Genomic DNA, 21,995 nt, shown 5'->3' on the forward strand with positions numbered 1-21,995 from the left:
TTGAGTTTTACTTTTTTCCAGTTCACTTTTATTTGTGGTAACTGCTTGCTACTCCTGCATCACTGTCCTTAGAAATATTCATCCTAATGTCCAGATAGTGAAAACACACTTGAAGGAGTGACTAAAGATATAAAAAAATTCTAAACTGTCTCTTAAGGGGAAGAAAAAGACAAAAGAAAATAGGAAGAACAGACAAGCAACAACCTTAAACCATTCAACATTTAAGAAAATAAGAAACAGAACACAGAATTTGGTATGTTTATATTTTCAAATACTGACTGATACTTAATACAGCACAGCTCTAATAGCATATGTAACTAAATTACCATTTCTAATTTGAGCCACTGCATTAATGTCTTTTCAGGTAGCTACTTGAGGAGTAGGACAGTTATCACTGCTTTACCAAGGGACATCATGTGCTCTACAATTATGTCTGATCTTGTAATAGGGAAATTTAAAATCTGTAAAGTCAAACTTTACAACCTTCAACTGTAAAATCACCACCACACATTTAATAGGTAGAAGATTACCATCATGAAGTCACTTTTCATATCACCTAGTGCTACTATTTGAAAAATGATTGAACTCTCATTTCATACCTTTACAAACTCTAAGTAGTCCATGTTTGTTCTCTCTCCACCGAGTCTCACAGGAACTAATATAATTACAGCTTTTGTGTCTGCTTTTCCAGAGTCCATAAAAGAACACTGTCTGTCAATAACATCTGAACTGTAGACTGAAAGGAGACAGAGGGGAAATATTCATATTTAAAATACAACTGCTAGCTTTTGCAGACACACCTACAACATGTCATCATTTAGTGTGACAAATTAAAACTACAGTCCTTCAAAATATTATTGTCCTCCTGAAATATAACTCTTGAGTGACTGATGAAAAACAGTGTTATGCCTCCTTATTTTCAGCAATATTTTGTAGAATGGAAATGGGCTGCTGCTGAGATAAAATACATTGTCAGGAAAACGCGGAAGGGGTGGGTTAGGAGAAAACCAATAAATATTTATTCACTTGATACAAACTACTATTAAAAGGAATAGTTTAAAACTTGAAAGCCTACAACTAACAGAAACATCTACATGTTAAAGGAAAAAAAGATGACAATAATTGATTTTAATACTCAAGTTCACTTTCTAAAGTTAGCACAACACAGTCACTGAAAATGAGTGAAAAAACTTAATGTAGTATTATTGCTTATTCCCTCCAAACTAAGAGAGATGCAAAAAGTCATCACCAGAACAAAGAAGCAAAAAATCAATAGAATTTTAAGAGTTTCCACTATCATTGTAAGTCTGGTGAAACTGGTTTGTAGTGTATGATTAAACAGTATCTCTTTAAAACCAGTTTGATTGATTACTCAGGGATGTTGGTCTTGTCTGTCCTATCCCAAGATCAGTTATGACATAACTAAAATTTCTGGCAGCTAAACGTGGCTACTGAAGTAATACATTGTGCTTAGATTTGAAAGACTATAGTCATTAGTGTAAAGTTTCACCACACGATTAGTTTATCTTGTCATCATTTTCTGCTCCTGAACATCCAGAACTCTAAGCTGCTCTGCCTGTTATCGATTATTTAAAATGCCATGTTGGAGGAGAAGAAAGGTTACCACTGGCTCTGGTTCACTATCCTGCTCACATCTGTGAACTCCAAGTGAAAATGACTTCTTACGATTCTAAAAAACTGGTGCTGCGTTCTGTTTTTTTTTTCCTCTAGAAGAATGGCTAACAGAGAATCCTCTGATACACAAGACAAAATGTAACTAACAAATCTACTCTAACTGAAGTATTTTTCAGATGTTTGGTTGTTTTTTGGGGTTTTTTTTTAATTAGATATGGAAGTTCTTACTAGCTTATTGCTAAAACAACACTGAAGTGAGTACAAAACAGATTATTAACTGATTTAAATCCAAAATAAAAAGTTACAATAGGCAGACTATAAGAAAAAGTTGTCTTGCTAGATTTGGAATTCTACTTTCTTCCACTATAAGGTACCAAACAAGCAATGTACAAAGCTTTTGAGTTGTGATAGCTGATCCTCAAAGAAAACAAACATCTGTATATATCAAGAACCCTTTTGACTACATAATCTCAATTTTGTGGATCCATTTTTGAGTTAATTTTTTTCCTTTAGAGCTCTATTGTTAAGTGCTTACTGAAAGGCATAAAAAGCATCTAAAGTATTTGCAAAAATCTACATAATCACAACATTTACCTGTACAATCCTGAGCAACATAGACTGTTACTCCTTGTAGCTCAGGGTCTCTTGCTTCTTCAACAGCTTTTCTAAGTACAAACACAAAACTATTTAACTCATCTCTGATTTTAAAGAAATTAACAGTAAATAAACATAAATTACTTGATTTTTAGAAACAGGTTGGTTTAAATTGGTTGTTGTTGGGGCTTTTGGGGTTTGTTTTGTTTTTTAATTAAAGACACCTTCCATTCCTGAAAAATACAGCTGGGAGGATAGGGGTTCTTTGTTTGTTTTTAAACACTGCATACCAAGATCCAGTGTATATGGCAACATGTTTTTCCACAAAGATGACAATGTCTGGCTATTTAGAAAACAATGAAAACCACAAAAAAACCTAAAGAAACACATTAACTTACAATGAAATTCATATCCACTACTTAATTTATTTGTGTTTATAACAATTTTCTGTCACATATAGTGGGATAATAAAGGCTAAATTTGCTGACAAAAAGTATTATTTTCAACTCGATAGATCTCTTTAGTTGACCTCAGTTCATACAACTAGCCACAAATTAGCACCTCACGTCTATGGAAATAAAGGCTAGCACATAAAAGGTGTAAGGTTTCACCAAAACCTTCCAAAAAGATAATTACAATATTAGGCTATCCTCAAAAGAGTATGAGTAATGGACCTAAAAACTAGTAAGAAAATATATGTCGATAGTCTGAAGCATGATCATCAATCAAGGACAATATTTGTAAAGAAACTAAACTGTTCAAAATAGAAGATTAGCCTTTGACTTCAATACACACTTGCATTAAATGGTCACTATCCCTTTATCTCACACTGTATTTCGAGGAATCGTTTAATACAGTCGTTCTCAAGTTATGAGAGCGCTATACATTGTTAGTATTGCTGTAAGAGAAAGGAGACCTAGGAAAGGAAACTTTTGCAGTGTTGGAAATCACTGGTGGGTTTGTGTTCAATGGAATTCTGGGCCAAATTGCCCCCCCCCCCCCCCTTCCATTAGGTAAACTGGCTACAGCAATTTAAAGCAAGCAAAAAGAATTCTGACAGTTTCTATCAGTTTCTAAAAAAAACTGAAGAACACACATAGATCATGCTAACCTCTCACATATGCACATATGTAAATCTGATTATTTCAGTACAGGTTCACATAAGATTAATATAGTTTTATACTAAATATCAGTCTTCTATTCACACATACATTTAGATAAATGTATGAACTTTGGCTTCTGGTGCTTAAATGACTTGTTAGTGATTCAGTTTGTAGGTAAACTGGAATCCACTAAGAATATAAGCATATAAAGCTTTAAAAAAAAAAACACCCCAAAACAAAAAATTGGTAATATTCGAAGAAATAGCATATAAAGGCACATAGTATGGAGAAATTTGACTTTCGACTTTTTTTTTTTAACCACACTGAATGTCACAGACCCTTTACTTTTACTGTGATATAATTATAATATTAATAGTCCCATACATTTACAGTTTCACAAGAATTTGATGTGTGCAAAGAAATGCTGAAAACATCAATTTTAGCTCTGACATTTCATTACACTATCAGTACATTACAGCCCCCAGGTTACAGTATAAAAAAAAAAATCTATAATGTTATGCATGTTCCAAGGTTGAAAGAGTGGTTAGTTTTTAGAACATTTCATTAAATGCAGCTCTACTTAAAAGCCTAGTTTTGGGAGAGATACTTGGGACTTCTACTGCCCAAAGTACAGGAAAATAGGAATGTCATTTTTGTTCTGAGGTAAGATTGAACCAAAGCTCAGAGTGCAGTTCCTGCACCTACTGCTATTTCCTCTCCTGCCTCTGAAAAATCTCTAGAATTGCTACTAATACGGACATTTTACAAAGCCAATAATGAACACTTAGATGCTCAATTAAGCTGAAGTAATCTCATGACACTCTGAAATGCTTCTCCTGTAATGCGTAAGGCACAGTAACAACAAAGAATAAAGGTATTTTTACCTTAAAATGTGTGCAACAACTGCAGGCCCATACCAATCTCCAGCAATTTTTCCAGACTTCTTTCCATACTCTATTAGCTGGTGCAAGCCAAAAGCTGCCAGTGGAGAGTCACCAAACCAAGAAATTATTTTTCTATGATAAACTTCATTTCTCATTTCATTGTCATCACAGTTCCTCTTTATTGTTCCCTGATGATGATTTGACAGCATCTTGGGTTCTCTTTCTGCTGTAAGTGATGCTTCGAATGATGCTGTCAGCTTTTTCACTGTATGGGCTGTCCATGATTCAGAATCTGAATTGTCAATATCCAACGCATCTGGCCAGACCCAGGCTGCAGTAAGAAATTTTGAGATACATATTAGGCTTAGTATTTTAGTATAATTCGCAAAGCACATCCCTTTGTCCTCCATGTTCCTCAAACCGGTAATATGTACTTAATGTTCTGAGATGCAAATATCAGTGTTAAAATGTAAACAAAGAATTTAAATAGAGTATGATTTGCTTTTGTTTTCTGCTGAATGATAGCATAAATTGCTAACAAGTGTACTGTTGGTAGTATTTCATTTCACCTATCTCAGAGAGTAGGTCAGACTCCATGATCCCAGTCAGTTAAGATATACAAGACACACCTGATGACAAGGCACAGGTTAGAACTATCTTACATATTGAAAGTGTGAAAGTTAGCTATTCAGTGCCATCTAAAAAGTTTTATCCAAGTCAAACAAGAAATTTCGAAAGCTGTTTTTCATTCTTCTGGTTTGTCAGTTATTAAAAAAAAAAAAAATAGGCAAACCTGAAGAATTGTTCATGTAAAAGTAAACAATTCTTCCTGGCAAAATGTCAAAGCAGATCAGCAGAAAAATAGACAAGATTTCTTTATTCACTAAACTTGTGAATTCTTTATCTAGATTACAAGACAAACATGTTTCAATATTATTCAGCACAGTCACTACAGTCTGCATTTCTAGCTAAGGTTTCTCTGACAACGCATCCTATACACAGCGTTCCTCTAACAGCATAATGGTGGTTCAGCACATCTAGAGAAGAGTAACGCTTCCCTCGTCAGATGACTGAAAGTCTCTCCCACAAGTTCAGAGAACTACTTGCAACACAGAGCATGTGAGAAAACCTCCGAAACACAGAGAACGTAGTGTTACATCAGAACGTATCCTGAAGGTCTACAATGAACATCCCAGGCGGCAATGGGGAAGCTGCCAGGTGCAAGCAAGGAACACACCCTACAAACCCTACGGATAGGGTGCTTTTGCCCATGAGCCAGATTTGGGTAAACTCATGGAGGTTCAGAAAGCTGCTGTTACAGCAGCAGAGGAACCTTTTCAAACTAACACTGCCAGAGAGCAAGAACTGCAGCCTTCCTCGTAATTCTTACTGAAGTATCTCTGTAAAAGTCTTTGAGAAACAAAGAGGAAGCACAGAGGCAACCAAGATTTTAGAATTAAAATAAGCTTGGGGCTCCAGTAGCATCACAAGTATTGCTGGTAATGTACTTAATCCATGTCACCCACTCTTACTAGTGTGACAACCACCCTATATCAATGCCTCTTACCACAAGCGGCACCCCTCAGTGAAACTTGTGTTAATTTTTCACTGCAGACCCAGGCAGATGCACGTCTAAGCTCAATGTAACAACATCACAGGCCTTGCTATTCCCATACTGCGAGTTTTCAAATTTAAGTCACTGTCTTAAACACAGGCATTTCAAAGTAAAACTTACCAGTACCTTAATATTTAAAATAAAGACTCATTTACAACATCATTCAGCACTTATCTGGAACATTCCACATAGCAGTAGAAGTGTAAGTATTCCAGCTAGGAACTGCAATCAAGTTTTGCTTTGTAACAGCAACAATACCATTAAACTATAATGAAAACATCTCTGGGAAAAGAGTAAACAGCGATGAAAAACTTCATGTAAACACTTTAATATGTTTCAAAAGCTACCCAGACCTCATAAAAAGCTTTTCAAAAGATAATTCACCAGCTGTCAGAAGACTAGATGATGAGAAAAGTAGCCCAGAAAGACCATACAGATTCCATTTTTCTGTGCATTTGGATTGCCACAGAAACACTAGCACTCTGGAATCACCAAATCATTTTCCAAATTAGGATGCATGGGGGACAGTGCAAGGAATTCTTTGTAACCGTGGATTTTAAAGATAGAAACCTGGGGCTTTTTTGTTTTGGGTTACTCCAGAATGAGCCATTACATGTTCCTACTCACAGGCAATCTTCTGATCAGATTTTTTTATTTCTTTAGATGTATTTATAACAAAAGGTATATTTAAGCAATTTGTGTTCTCAGCAGAAGTACTTTCATACATTTTGATATCTGCAGTCAGCTGAAAGGGATAATACACGTTTTAAGACTTAAATATCTACAGCAAAAGGAACATTCAGTGAGCCAATCTGACAGTTCGGTCATGACACTGCCAAGAAAGGCAACTTTGTGATGCAGCTTGTTTGGGACTATGTTCACAGCTTACGCTATATTTGCACAATAAGTACAAAGTATTATCAGAATAGGCTTTCAGAACTATCTTCTACTGAAGTATTGCTGGGATCCAACAAACGGCCAAGTAAACAATGCACTGTATTCTCTCTAACTAACGTGCCTGGGTGGCTTCAGGCCTGTGTCTTGGATGATTTTGACAAGCAATAGTAACAGAGGATGGGACCACTGGTTTTAAAGGAGCAACGTGGTAGATTATGAAAAGAATTGAGAAGAGGATGGAAAGAAAAGGTGGTTAACGATGAGAACCAAAAATACTTCTACGCAGGACATGGCTCAGCTTGGAGGAATTAGGGAGGACATACACACTTAGCCTTTGGAAGCAGAAAGCACTCCAGATCTCCTAAAGCTATGTCTTTGAAACAGCTGTGACAGAGAGTATTTTGAGATAGACAATGATAGGAAAAAAAAGGAAGTTCCTCTGTAAGTAGATGGGAGGAAGGGAGGAAATGAAATAGTGCAAATTTCAACACAAAGAATGATGTATTGAAGTTAGATTAGAATCCTTCTATTAACTCAATATAGTAATACTAGAAGAATTGAATAATGTACAGCTTTAAAACTGATAAAAGAACATCACTTTTGCCATAGCCCACAGCTATGGGCAGTGGAACTAATTTCCACACCTCGAGTTCAAGACATGAGCAAGAGTCAAGAGAATTGGACACTTGCATGGATAATAACAATAGCCAGGTAGAGGATCACGAATTTTTGTGGTATTTTACTTCACAGTGAGCTTATGTGGTATCTTCCTCTGACACAGTTTGGTATTCCCTTTTTCAGAAACTGAAGGGTAGGACAGCTAGATCACTGTGCCGACACAATGTAACAAATGCAATATTAATGAGGAGTCCAGAACCAAAACCAGCTTGCACTTCAGATTTGGGCTACATAAAGGACATCACGTTCTCTACAGAACCCCCATGCTTATCATGCCGAACACAGAGATCTTCTCTCATAACTTACCTCTACCGAGAAAATGAAGCATAAGACCTTGAGCCAGCAGCATTTGACCAGTTCTCAGTGTGCAACCCCAGCCACAGTCTGTTGTTAATGCAGACCCCTTTATCTGAGGAAATTCCTCTCTGTAAGTCAGCCATATTCTAGAAATAAAATCTTTACGAAACTCCTCAACATTTCCTGAAATCTCCATGTTGATTTTATCAAAATTGGACCCATCTGAAGAGAGTTCACTAGATTCTGTAAGGCAAAGCACAAATTTTAAGTTGTAAGGCACTTCTGTTATTAGAAGGAAAATAAAACCATACAACTATTGTATTACAAAAACAGGGCAAACTTGCAAAAAGGCACAATTGCTTCAAACATAAGAAAGGAAAATTGGAAGGCAAACACAATAGAAATGTGCCAGCTGGGGAAAAAAAAAAAAAAAAGAGCAATCAGCCAACGTTACTGTGCCAATGGAATTGCTGACTTGCAAGTAAGCAACTGCTTAATTCACCTAATGTAAATGGTCAAATAGAGATGTTCTTAGAAAACTACGTACTGGAAAATGGTAACAAAGGTGTTGGTGTAGTGGCTTTTTGTACAGGTATTGTTAGTATTTTGTTCAGGAGTTTTTAGAAAGAAAATCTCAAATTGATACGTAAATGAAATGAAGTGCGAATTATAGCACTAGTATTTACAGAAAGAATAAGACTTCAGTGTAAAATCTGAATAAAGCAGGTTAGGATGGGTTTCATTAGTGGTGGTGTTGGAGATTTACATGAGTACTTTCTAAGCTTTTCATATTTACATTTTGAATTTGGGAAGTGTTAATGAGGATCTTTCTAGAAGATTAAAAATACATCCACAGAGCTCCTGCCAAATAAGGTTGGAATAAGTTAAGTTAAACATACCATCGGTTTTGAAGTGGTAACATTTTCCCAGCAGAAAGACTGGAGAGTTTCTACTGAAGTAAGTTTTTGTTTTCAACACCCAACCTAAAATAGATGAAAAAAAGATAACAAATGTGTGACTGAAGTATTCCAAAAAGGAATTTCTAATAGCATCTGGTTAAGCCCAAGGTAATCTATGAAAGGGGAATATAGAGAAAATGTACTGAAATTGTGTTTTGCTTTCATAAAGAACAAAAAGTTTAATAGTTCTACAAAACAGATTAGAATTCTAGTTTTAAAGTAACGATGTTACCCATATATGAATGTTTGAATGCTAATACAATGGTATTACTGCACAGAAATTGTTAGGATACAGAAATGCTAAAGCTGAGCTTAAGTTGCTTTGTCTCTATTGTAAATTCATTACTGCATAGTTTGATTCTGTGAGGTTTCCAGCTCCTATAACAACATACAATAAGCTTCACAATGACCAGTGAAAATGCATGAAGAGTATTGCTTTTCCTGTAGGATTAATTAAACATACTTCATCACAAAATCAAATTGCAGATTCCAGACACAAAAAAGGGTAGTATAATATACTGTACGAATTCAAGGGCCAGAATTCAGTTTTTAGGTTTTGACAGTGTCCCCAGACAGTAGCTTAAGTCTAAATCACTTAAATCTAAATCCCATGGACTTTTATATCCTAAGTCCATAGAGTTTCTTGAACTTTTCCTATCACATATAGGGTGTAATGACTACTATTGCCCTGCAGCCATGTGGTAGCCTTAAAGAAAATAGAAAAGTATCTTTTCATCTTGCACACATCTCCAAGGCTCAGTTATGAGAATTAACAAAATTTTCAGAAACCTGGTGGTAAATCTGAGCAACCTCAGTCCTAGAGGGAAAGTAGAAAGATTAAGGACAGACATTTAGGAATTTGTTTGCTTATAAACAAATTTCTGAAATTCAACTGTGGAAAAGTATGTTACTCAACTGCTTGAAGTAGATTCTTCAGTGGAGTTTTATTTCACTCACCATAAAATTTTTCTGGAAAAGCACATACAAAAATAAAAAAAATCTGCACAGATGATTATGTATTATCCCTGTTTAAAAGTCTATGCAAATTGAATGTCATTTATGTATTTACTGGTTTTAGAATAAGTCACTTAAAAAGAAATTGTGCAAATTTATTTGGAAAATTAAAAGCAAGGAATTTGTTTACTCAGGCTGTTTATACTGTCAGGGTAAAAATGGTTTCAAGTGCCACATTGCATTTTTATTATTAATAGTAGTTAAATTTCTGAATCATGATCCCATTCATGTCAACAATAAACATTCTACTGATTTCAATGGAGACACGATCTTACCATACACTGTTTCACTTACTGTATTTCATGTTGTGCCATGCCGACATAAACTTTGATTTTATCTTTTCTACTTCATCTGTCCCTGTGGCCTCCATATTCAAATTCTAGAGAAAAAGCCATTGCTGTCTTGTAAGACGTTCAATTCTGCTACTGTAAAAACAAAAATATAAACATATCCATGGGCACTGAGAACACAGGGTATAGCATCACAACCAGCCCACTTAGGTACTTACACATAACATGACCAGAAACAGTAATAAACTTGCAGAATCCTCCACTACCAAGGACTGAGAAGCAATCACATGTTCCATGAATAAGTAATAAAAACATTTAATTCCAAATATACACCAATAAAACCACTACACAAAGCTAAATAAAATATAATGTTCTCCAACAGCTCTCTATTGCACAACAAACTGATGTAGAGCACAACCTGTGCTGGCATACAAGTACGCTTGTTCTAATTGGCAACGAAATGAAGAGCTACAATGCATTTGACTAAATAGAATAGATGCTATTCTTTTCTGCTGAATAGAATACAATAAACACTTTTCCCCCCCTATGTCAGGGGTTCTGAGCACCAATAAACACATCTTGGTTTTAAAAACAGCAATAGTTTCAGATTTCTAATCGTGAATTTTCTAAGCCAAAGTTTACAGGCATTGGAGGAATTGAAAGACAGAGCACAAGATGTTTTGCTGTACGTGTCAAGGCAGAAAACGCATAGTACTGGTAACGTGTGTAGTAGCAGTGGCACAATTTTGCCTAGAATTAACTTGCTAGAGAGCTAAGATCAAAAGATTATTAGAATATTGTCATAAAATCCATGCATTGGGATCAAGAGCAAGACAAAGACTAAACTGTGTTAACATATGCTCCCAGTGGAGAGAAGTAAGTAAAACCTAACCACTGATAGTGTAATTGAAAAGAATGAAGATGTTGGGGTTCCAATGTCTTCAGAGCCTAAGGCTATGCACACAAATGCAGTTTCTGGAATCCATAGGTAGGGCAAGGAAAGCAGCAGTCTACTGCCCAAGCCATCCCTAGTGTGTTTTTTCTGCTATTCCATGGTATTATTTCATAAAAATCTGTCAACAATTTTTTGACGGAACAAGAGGCAATGCAAGCTCACAAACATGGGGGAAGACTGACTTTTTTGCTAGTAAAAATAATAAATGGTTACAACCCTACTATGATTAGCCTTGTGTTAAGCTAGGGTTTTGTAGGGGAAAGAAGAGAGACAGTTTAAGACTGGGTTTTAATTTCCTGCCTTTCCCCCCCTCTTTTTTCTTTAGGGGAAGGGGAAAAAAAAAAAGGAAGGACTGACTGTATCACTGACTCTAGCTGGCAAAGCTGGTAAGATGAGCTTCTTCAGGAGGTATGTTTGGTCCAGACCGTCCTCCCATGATCAATCAGCAACAGTCATTTATGCAGAGGCCACTGATTGCCTTAAAAGCCAATACCTATAAAAGCTCCCTCTAGCTAAAATTAGAAATGAAACAAACTCTACTGCTTTGAAAGGGCCCGAAGGAAAAATTATTGAAATGAGAAAGAAACTCATTTTCCTTTAAAAAAACAATGGTCATCACAGTGCATTTTTCTTTCATCCAGTTACATTTCTTCCCTAGCATTATGCTAAAGGTGTGAAAAGGACTTCTAAAAAGAAGGCTAATGCAAAACAGGCACATTTATTCCACTGGAAAAATGCAGGCTCTTCCCATCAATGTAAGAAGGCATATAGTTCCACCGAAATTAATGGAACAGCATCAGGAGAAGGTCACAGGGAATACAGATTCAAGCCCAACGGGCACAACGCAACCCCCATTATGAAACCTAAAGCTAATGGTTTTATACCAAAGATGTATCATTTAAGAAGTTATCTAGAACGTACATTACTAGGACAATGTTACGCAGGACACACCTCTTCATTTTTCATTAAGTCCTGTCTTCTCAGAGCCCCCATTTCCCAATCTCTGAGGGGGGATGACTGCAGCAAGGTGGCTGTTTGTTAATAGTGATGGAAAAACCTGCCTCTCCCTAAAAAGATTTTGTTTAAAAGCAACCTAACCTGTGGATGCAATCACACCAAACAGGACGAATGAAGTCTAAATGTGACTATATTTATTAACTGATTTACAAACGAAGACACCCTTCACTTCTTTCTATCTGGAAAGAAACTGAACTAGCAGCAATGACAGCACAACCCACACAGAGGTCCGTGACAGTGAATAATGCCAAGAGGTAATTTTTAAGGAGTTACCCCTTTCTAGCTGTAAACACGTATTAAGACGGTTAGAAATAATACTTTGTAAACAGCAGGTGAAGAAAACCAGCTTTTTTTTTTTAAAAAAAAAAAAAAGACTGTAGCAAAGACCGAACACTTTACCCATCCTGCATTTAAAGCCAAACAAGAGCTGTTCGCAGAGAAGCCGCTTCTCTACTCGCTCGTTACTACTCCGGCTCCCCACCGCCGGGAGAGGCAGGTCTTTGTATCCTCACACCGACTCCTGCGGGCTTTGTCAGCTGACGGCCCGGCCGGGGGGGATCCCGAACCGCCTCCCGGCGGGAAGCGAAAACGGCAACAGCTGCCCCGCGGCCCCGGTGGCTCCCCGAGCCGCAACCGAGCGGCCGGCCGCAGCGCGGTTACCACAGCCGCCCGCCGGCGGTACGAGAACGGCCGACACGCACACAGACCCCCACCCCCGGCGGGAAGGGGCCCCGAGCCCGCTCTTGCCCCTAGAAGACGCACACAAACGGGCTGGCCGGGAGCGCAGCCCCGAGACCGGAACGCCGCCTGCGGTTACGCCCGGCAGCGGCCGCCTCTTCGCCGCCACCACTGAGACCTTTCATCCCCGTCCCGGCCGCTCGCCCGGCGCTATAGGCCGCGCTACCGGCCAGCGCTTCTCCCTCCCCCCCGCGTCCCTCCGCCGGCCGCGACCGGCGCGAGCCGCTCACCCTCACGGAGCCGCCGCCGGTGGGGGGCGGCGGGCGGTTAAGGCTTCCCCGCTCGCGCCACCGTCGCGGCCTTCCACGGCCGCCGTGAAGAGGACGAAGGAGCCGCTCGCACGGCGACCCGCTGCGAACCCGCCGCTCGCAGCCGGAAGGTGGTGAGGTCGCCGCTTACCCGCCCGGTGAGCTCCGTGGCGCAGCCGACCGGGGAGCGGCCTCCCCGGGGCTTCAGCCGTGAGGGAACTGCGCGGAACTACAGGTCCCGGCGGGCGCTATTGCGGGAGCGAGCCGAGTGCGGTGGCAGGCCCGCGCGGGGCATGCTGGGAGCTGTAGTCCCGGCGGGAGGGCGGTTGGTTGTCAGCCGCCGCCTGTGGAGGAGGGAGGAAGGGCCGCAGCGGGAGGCGGTGGGGCGGGCCCAGGAGGACGAGGGTCGGGCTGAGGCTGCTGCCCCGGGTGGGACGGGCTGCGGCTGGGGACGAGCCCCCGGAAAGGCGGGCGGAGGGCGGGAGGCCGGAGGCTTTGCGCGGGAAGGGCAGCTCCGCCGTCGGGTCCCGGCCCCGCTATCAGTGGCGGCTGCGCCGCTGTGCCCCTCACGGAGTCTCCAGCTGTCGTTTCAAGGTGTTCGGGGCTTTTTGTTTGTTTTGTTTTAAATTTGTATCTTTTGACTTCCCTACAGCAAAATGGTTCCAAAATCGCCAGATTCTCCGAGGCCGGTAATAGTTAAATCTCCAGCCTAAACAGATAGGTGTTTGCTCACATGCCAACACTGTTCTCTAGTTCAATTTGCTGCTTTATTTCTTTTCTAAAAACACAACAGAGTAACTGCAGCTCCTCTCACTCTCCTAGGCTAGGCACGCGGAGGGTTTTTTGAGTTTTTTAGTCTTTTTATAAAGTAGATTATTCATTGATCTGTTTGTCTTAAGCGCCTTAAAAATAATCATTGACTGTATCAGGAGCCAAGGGTTTTTAAAAAAAAAAAAAAGTGCAGGATTTGGGAAGGATGTGACTTGAATTTGTTGAATGTTTGGAACTGGCATTACCGCTAAGCATCCTATAGAAAGTTGATGTCCTTGCGTTCTCTGTGTACTCCAGACTCAAGCACAAGTTTGGGTTCATGAAGAAGGTTAGGTGTTTTTTTCCATTTTGTGATTTTACTGCCTTCTGCTGGTCAAAGATGATCAGACTGAGTTTAATTTTTTTATAATCAGCACATGATTATAGCACATGATCTAAAATTAAGCTTCACTCCAAATACCAACAATAGATGTTTCATGTATTTGTTTTTGTTACGTAATTTCATGGATATAATATATTTCCTGTAGTAGAGTGGATCAGTAAAGAGGATCCTAGGTATTAATGTGCAAAGCAGATGACACCTTGTTTCAAAGGTCTAGCTATTGGCTTGAAGTGGGGATGTAGGAGATCACCTTTCTAATCCTTCCCCTGCCTTTCAGCTCACTGCTTGCCCTTCCTAACAGCATTTCATTTCTGTGTTCCTATAAATTAGTGATCACAGTTCTGATCTCTTTTAGGAATCCTTCAAACTCTGGCAGCAAGCATCTCTGTATAGCAGAGTAATAGGAATAACATGATAATATTTTAAAAATCCTGAGGAATGGTCACATATAGTTACTGTTCCTTTTCAAACCAGGAAAGAAGAAGTAATACACAGAAAGTGGCACACACACCATATATGTCTTTATATTCCAAGCAAAGATAAAGACTTTAAAATAAAAAACATCTACTGTTTGTGCTAAACTCATGAAAGACTGTGGCCCCACAACAGTGGGTAATCTGTCAGTGCAGAAGGAAATGGGCCTCCTGCCTTCAGAATTTTATGACCTGCTTTAGGAATAATAGTTCTTTAAAGTTTCATCTTTGCTTTTATTCTCAAAGACAAAGATGAATGTGCTTGTCTGTTTGCGTATGGTCTCGAATATTGAGAACTGAGTAGCTAACGTGGCTTGGATTTGGCTAAATGTTGAACAAAGAATTATTCAGTTGATCAAATGAAACGACTATTCCCTTGCCTAAAATTAGTTGCCTGCACCTTCCTGCTCTGAAATTTAATAACCATGCCCTGATTTGATAGGCCATACAATATGCCATCTGGATATACATTGTAAATCCCTCAGGCAATCAGGTTATGAGAATGAAGATACTTATTTTCAGCTTTTTGCATCAGTCAGATCATGCAAAACAAAGCTTTGATTGCAAAATAATTACTTAGGCAACCATAAATAACTATCTGTAAAGAGAGAGTTTTCTTCACGTTTTCTTCACTAATTCCTATTTCTGTAGGAAAGATTTGCAGAGGGAGTGGGAGGGAACATATTGCATTCAACAAACTTCTAAAAAATGTCACAGAGTTTACACTTCCGACATTTTAATGGCGTAAAGGCCATGCAAATCATCTTTGAGCTCTATTTGTGCTAAATTAATATAGTACTAATAAGGAAATATTTAAAATCTATCATTGTGGAAAATATAATTTGTCTTTTCTTTCTTTAATAGGTAAAGCAAGCGGGTAACGCCAAAAGGCAATGTCAAGAAGACTAAAAATTAGAGAAGATACTCTCTGCTTTATGGATCTTAGAGATACCATGGTTACACAACATTTACCCACCAAATACTGCAGAATGGTAAGATAACACTGAATTGCTGGGCAGGGGAGTGAAGCTTCTACTCCTGTATCTGCCACTAGCTTACTAGATTGCCTCTGGGAAGTCATCTTAAGCATTCATCAATAATCAGCAATATATTTAGAAAAGCCCATTAAACATTTGGCCGACAGTATGTGCTTTCCAAAACACCCGTTTGTCTGTTGTCTAAACAGAGCAGACCTTGGGTCAAGGAGCTATAGAGAAGGGGATTTTTCCTCATTTATTTTTAGTTTCATTTCCTAGGGAAGTAAGCCATCTGCGATCTGTTTCCCTCTGGAAAGTTTTGAAACCGCTCTGCAATTTAATCAGGTTTGCAGAGCCTCAGATGTACTAAGTACCTCCATTTTTTTGTGGAAATAGCTGCTTAGGTAAAAAGAGACCCTGGAAAAAAAGGGGGAATCCAGGAACTGGGGCTCTGTTAATTCTGCTGCTCACAGAACTACTTGTTAAAATAAATTACAGCAAGGTTGCTCCAACCCATTTAGGAACAGAAAACCTCAGGCGTGCTTGTGGAAGGGTTGCTTGTTGCTTGCGCTTAGCAACACTACTGGAAATAGAATGGTTAGATAAATGATACAGAGCTTTATAAAGATAAGAAACATTATTGATTAAAAACTAAAAGCTATGACAACTATTTTGTCCCTGAAGCAAACCCATTACTCCAGAACGTCATGGGTTTCACAAAGAAGTCCAGATCTTCAAGGTTAATAGTCAATGCATGCACGCTGTAAAGCAATGCCTGAAAGTAATAATGCCAGGAGACGAAGAATAAAAGCAAAAGTGAAACAGACATCAAATACTGCCATATGAAGAAGACTGCAGAGAGGCTAGTGCAGTTGAGGATACAGATTTCCATTTTTCCCTCAAAAGGAACTTTTCCTGCTATAGAGGTGAGTCCGGCTGCCATTCCTGCCGTGGTGTCTGCTGGTCTACCCAGCTGCTCCACCTAAAATAGTGGAGGTGAGTCTAGGAGAAAGGGAGGAACCAGACACCACTGCTGCTTCCCCCATCTTCACAGAGCACCAGTGCCTGGGACTGCCCTGCTTCTCCTGGGAGAGGAAGCACGATCCTCCTGTGGGTCAGGCTCACAGGCTGGGAGATTGTGCTCTCAGCAGAATGTTTTATGCACAGCTGGTTTGCTTTGTGCAGTGGTTGATATGATCTGATTTGGTATCCAGAACTACAACATATCTCCCTTCCTTGCTTGTGATCTGGTGTCTGGGATGAAGAACACAATTCCCTCTAAAACTGGTCTTTGAAACGCTGTACTCAGGGCACCTTGGCTCTGCTTCCAGCTCTGCTGTCATGAGCTTTTGCTATGCCTGGCTTGAGCCATCTATAACAGAAATAACATGGATATGAGGGATGTAGTGAAGGCTGCAGGTGCTCAGAGAGTCCTTACTCCTTCTTTACTCTCCTAGTTTCTCATTTGCCCAGCAGAATCTGAGCACTGGGCAAACGAGGCTGCTCCTTCTTCCTCTGAGAACACCAGCATCTTCACTCTTGCCATACATGTCTTGAGAAGATAATTATGCTTATACAGTTTACATTACCCATGTGTAGTTCCTTAAATATTTAAAGAAATTATTTGCAAAGAGAGGCAGGGAAGATTTGGCCCTTAGTGAATGTAATTCATTTCACTTAGCTGCCAGTAGATGGCTCTCTGAATTTGCAGTCCCTTATTTACTACATTGTTTATTGAATTATGTTGCCCACATTTTCAGTGGAAAATGTTTCCAGTGTGTTTGCTTTGAGGAAGTTGACGTAAGAAGAACAAGGAAGCAATGAACTGAGTAAATAGACTGCTAACAAACAAGACATGGGATTAGTTCACTTTTTGCAAAATGTTTTGTGGCTACAATCCAAAAGATTTTTCTTGTGCAGGACTTAATTTTATAACTATCAGGCTCAGTGAATTACATCTGTGTTCACAGGATGCATTTAGCAAATTTGATTATAACTGAATAAAATTAATTCTCAATAAAAAAGCATTTTAGTCACGTATTTTAAAGGATGCATGTGGTTTATGGACAGGTACCCTAGTGAATTGATTGAAATGCTTCTTCATTCACACCCTTCCAGTGTGAGAGATGTTATTTCACGGATACACGTGTGTTAATAGAGCACCGTGTCCGAGCCATGAGCTTTAGATAGGTGCTTAGCCCAAATGCAGCTCGCAGATGTAGACTCAATTGTTCATTCCTCACCTTTTTGTTGCATGGTTTATCAGAGAAGACTAAAAGGTTCAGCTTCTGAGAGACCACGTACCCAGAGCAGCAGATGCTTATTGATGATGGCTGCATAAATGGGCTAACTCCTTTTTGGAGGTGTCTATCAAAGGTTGATGCATTCCATGGTTGGAATCTGGTGTAGAAGCCAGGTTCCTTCTTTGCTTTCTAAAACATGATGAATTAAAATGTGTTAAGGCAGAGTAACTATTCAGTATCCTCATAATGCTGATAAAGTTCCAGGTTTTAAATTGGTTATCAGAAATACGTAGCCTCTATTCAAACATTAATTTAAATTAAGTTGGGCTGTATGGAGGTATTAATTGCAGTGTACACACTCCCTCCACTGAAGTTCATCTTGATTTGTCTTCACCCTTATTCTGAGATACCAGTGAATACAATTTCATCCTAATTTAAAAGAAATTAGTTCCATTTTCTACTGCAGGTAAAATTTGCCACACAACAGTTCTTTTTGAATCAGAGGAAGCTGCTAGCTCCTAAAGAAATGCCTGGAGAAATTGTTTTTGCAGACTGAAATTCCATGTAACAAGTCTTTGTGTCCAATTGGTCACATTCTCCTCTTTGTAAAGCATGAGTTTGTTTCTTCAGACAAAACGTTTCCTTCAATTAATTCTCTTCACTTTTAAGATGAGAAAACAAGAGGCAGAAAGGTTATGTGACTCGGTGCCTGTCAGTGGCAGCACTCATTTTAGTACTTGAAATAATACAGTGACCCTACAACATCAATCACGCTGACTTGCCGGTGATACAGAGGCAGGATTTGTTGATAGAATGAATTTTAGTGTTTGGCGTTACTGGATATGTATGGTAAAACTGCATTATTTTTTTTCCTCACATTTCTTCACTTTTTCCTTGACTTGGTTAATGCTGCATGCACAGCAAAATTTAGAGCCAATCTGCAGAAGCTCTTGGATCTCTTTACAAGGTCACGTGTACATTTCTACCACCCTCAGTGATCTCTTACTAGTTAAGGTCTTTGGCACTGACTTTACAGACTTTTGCTGGGCTGTTACGACATGAAAAGTGATGAGGAATCTTTCTGTTATTTTTCTGAAATTCGCTTGTTGTTGTTTACTCTTAAATGAGTTGAGGGATTTTTGTTCACGTTTAGACCAACTATATGGAGAAAGCCTATTGATCTGCAAAGCAATACCCTCCCATTGGGAGCACGTAATACACACTGTATTTGATAGAGATCTATTTTATATCCATTTTGTGTCTTTGAATTGGACATATGTGTACTTTTTCTAATAGTAACATTCCACATTAGGTAGGGTAGGGTGGAGTTAGGGGTTTTTTCATTTCTGTTGATACTTCTGTACATTTATGTGCTTCAAGATGAATAACAAATCATTCATAAAGAGGTGGGCTTCTGTCCCCTGCTCCATTTTATCTCTGTAGCCTACTGCAGTGATGATCTACAAGTAGTGCTAGGGCCCTTCACTGGCAAGGAGAGACGATTGTGGTAGTTTAAAGCGCGATTGCTCTCAGTTGTTGTCCTGCTCTTCTAGCAAGGCTGTGGCCTCTCTGGCAAGGGTGGCAGAGCAGGATGTGTGTCCCCACCTCAGCCAGCAGTTTCAAACTCTGGTATCCAGGCACTTCCTGGCAGTTTCAGATGTCAGAACACATCTGTCAGGCACAGTTGAGGTGCAGGCATGTCTCATCCGACTGCCCTTCCGTCGGTCGCCTCCTGCACCAAGGTGGGTGGACGGCTGGAATCTAGTCTGCCAGAGCTCATCTGGCCAAGCTCTAAGTTGCAGAAAAAGTCCGTGAAGAGCAAAGGTGACATCAAATCTCAGCACTAGTTACCTCAAGCCCTTCTGCTATAGGCTTTGGAGACGTAGGAAGCAGCTGACCTACAGCTCAGACACCTGTGCAGGGTGAGGCAGGTGGCTGTTTCAAGCTGAGCCATTCCGGCTCATCACAGACCCCTGAAGCCGCCTATGTCATTACTGCATTTTGAACTGTACCCTTGGTCTTTAAACAGCCTGCACTGTTTAAACAGGCTACAGCCAGGTGTAGGTGGCTATTAAATAAGCTATACATAGATTTTGGGGGTAATACTGAGGCGACTTTACGTGTCTCGCAAGTTCTGTCTGTGGTAGTAACTGACAGGAGGGGAAAATGAAACCTAAAATCCAAGAAGTCCCTTGGTCGACCTTGGGTACTGTGTGCGCTGTATGGTCAGGGCTGCTGGGGCTGGACTGCTCTTTGCACCTTCTGGCAACGATAAGAATCTCCCTTTTCAGAAACACAGTATTCCCAGTTTCGGTATAAAAGAGTTAGTGACCTTCTCCCTTAAGGCAGGACTAAATTAGCCCTCCTGTATCTCAGACTGATGCCGTTTTGGAAAGGAAATTCCATGGGGGATGGGAAAGAGGAAACGTTTCTGGTGGTCACTCATGCTTAGGTCTGTTCTTGTAAGCACACACACTGCGTATGAGAATTTATTCATAGAAACATAGAATGGTTTGGGTTGGAAGGGACCTTTTAAAGATCATCCAGTCCAACTCCCTGCCGGGGGCAGCGACATCTACTACTAGACCAGGTTGACGAAAGCCCCATCCAACCTGGCCTTGAACGCTTCCAGGAATGGGGCAGCCACAGCTTCTGTGGATGCGTGAAGGTAAATAGCTCATTGGCTTGTCCTCTCCACTCTGTGATAGACTTACCCTGTGTCTGAGTCTACATGCGGGTGGTAATTCAAGAGCAAAAGTCTTTGTCGTGGCAGAGGTCTGTGGGATAGTTTCTCCCCTCCCCCTGGGAGAAGAGCAACCCTCTCTCAGTGGCATACAATAGGTCTTTGCTTTGCAGCATCTTCATCTGTGTGCCTGTGCGTGCGTGCAACTGTGTAACGCATGACAGCACATTTCTGTAGCGGGCCAGAGTCTTATCCACATGGGATTCACTTTATATATGCACAGAGTCTGATTAACTCCAGTGAGATTACTCACATATGTATATATTTGCAGATTTCGGGGCCTGACGTTCCCTGTGTAAACACATACAAACAGAAGAGCAGAATAATTATATGCAGCTGGAAATCAGTGGCTTCTGCTAGTGGAAAAATTGGTATACTCAGATTGCAGTCGCAATGTGCTGGAAACATTCACACAATGCAAACAGATGGAATCGGATGAATTAACACTCGCTACTTTTGGACACTTCCCGGATTACTATTAATAGTTCTCTGGTTTAGATTAATGCACAGCATATGTCATGTAGCATTGACTTTGAATTATCTGCTAGCATGCGTCCCAGGCTCAATCTTTTTTTGAAGTCCCAAAATAGTTTTTAAACTCCCCACCCTCTACCTCCTCTTCCCATTAGGATGACCACCTCAAATACAACACATTTATGGAGGGACTGGTAGTGACAACCTCTTTGGATGGAAAGATGGCTGTTACACTATTCCAGCCATCTTCTAAATCACAGTTAGGATTCTTGGCCTTTCTGAAGGAAAAGTTGGTAGCGTACAGGGTACAATAGACCAAGAGCCCAGTCCCGTCCCTGCGGGCACATACGCGATTGGGAGCTTGGCAATCAGCGGCATCCTCGGGGCCATGCTGGGTGGGGAAGGGGTGGCCAAGGCCCCTGGCCATGCCATGCAGACCACGACAGCCGGGAGCTGCGCGGCAGCCTCAGCGAGGTGCTCCCAAGGGTTAGCACACCCAGACCCTGGCAGCAGATTTGAGCTGAGGCCACCGCTGCCCACACCTTCCAGTTGAACTCTGCGGGTCTCGTCTGACACCGGGCTGAGATGCTGGGTGGTGTGAGCCGGTTGAAGAGCCATCTTCCCTAACCACGAGCTGATCATCATTATTGCAAGCGATAACCCCAACCCGTTCCGTTTTTAAATGGGAATAAAGCTGCATCGCAGCAGCGAGGGCGAGCCGAACTGAAGGCGCGCTCAGTCTGCACCACGGCGATGTCAGAACGCGCTCGGTGAAGTCTGTCCGAGCCCCGGGGGATGAAGGCCGGATCGCTGCTGCCGCGGGTCCCGGCCCGGCTGCCCCAGCCCGCCCCGAGGGCGGAGGGCCGGGCACCGGGGATGGGCAGGCGAACGGGGACGGTCACTCCTCGCCGCGGCCGCCCGCCCGCCCTCCCCGCCGTATGTCTGCGAGGAGCGGCCCCTGCGCGGGAAGGGGGAGGAGGCGGGCGGGCGCGGCGAGCGCTGAGGGTG

The 21,995-nt window shown here is 40.8% G+C and overlaps 1 protein-coding gene across 2 annotated transcripts in view; it reads right to left on the reverse strand.

The window, feature by feature from the left end:
• ATG4C (autophagy related 4C cysteine peptidase) overlaps positions 1 to 13,246 on the reverse strand; it is a 28,081-nt gene extending 14,835 nt beyond the window's left edge. The window contains exons 1-7 of one of the 2 annotated variants that reach the window (XM_075759243.1): positions 13,076 to 13,246; positions 9,971 to 10,101; positions 8,603 to 8,686; positions 7,713 to 7,946; positions 4,217 to 4,547; positions 2,230 to 2,300; positions 600 to 736 (exon numbers count right to left, since the gene is read on the reverse strand). In XM_075759243.1, coding sequence (XP_075615358.1) covers positions 600 to 736; positions 2,230 to 2,300; positions 4,217 to 4,547; positions 7,713 to 7,946; positions 8,603 to 8,686; positions 9,971 to 10,046 — 933 coding nt within the window. In that variant the 5' untranslated portion in view covers positions 10,047 to 10,101; positions 13,076 to 13,246. Of the gene's footprint in view, positions 1 to 599; positions 737 to 2,229; positions 2,301 to 4,216; positions 4,548 to 7,712; positions 7,947 to 8,602; positions 8,687 to 9,970; positions 10,102 to 12,906 lie in introns of both variants that reach the window. The other variant, XM_075759244.1, reaches the window with a different exon arrangement.
• Between the last annotated feature and the right edge of the window lie 8,749 nt (positions 13,247 to 21,995).

This window comes from Balearica regulorum, chromosome 8, assembly GCF_011004875.1.
Source record: "Balearica regulorum gibbericeps isolate bBalReg1 chromosome 8, bBalReg1.pri, whole genome shotgun sequence".
NCBI classification, from domain to species: domain Eukaryota; kingdom Metazoa; phylum Chordata; class Aves; order Gruiformes; family Gruidae; genus Balearica; species Balearica regulorum.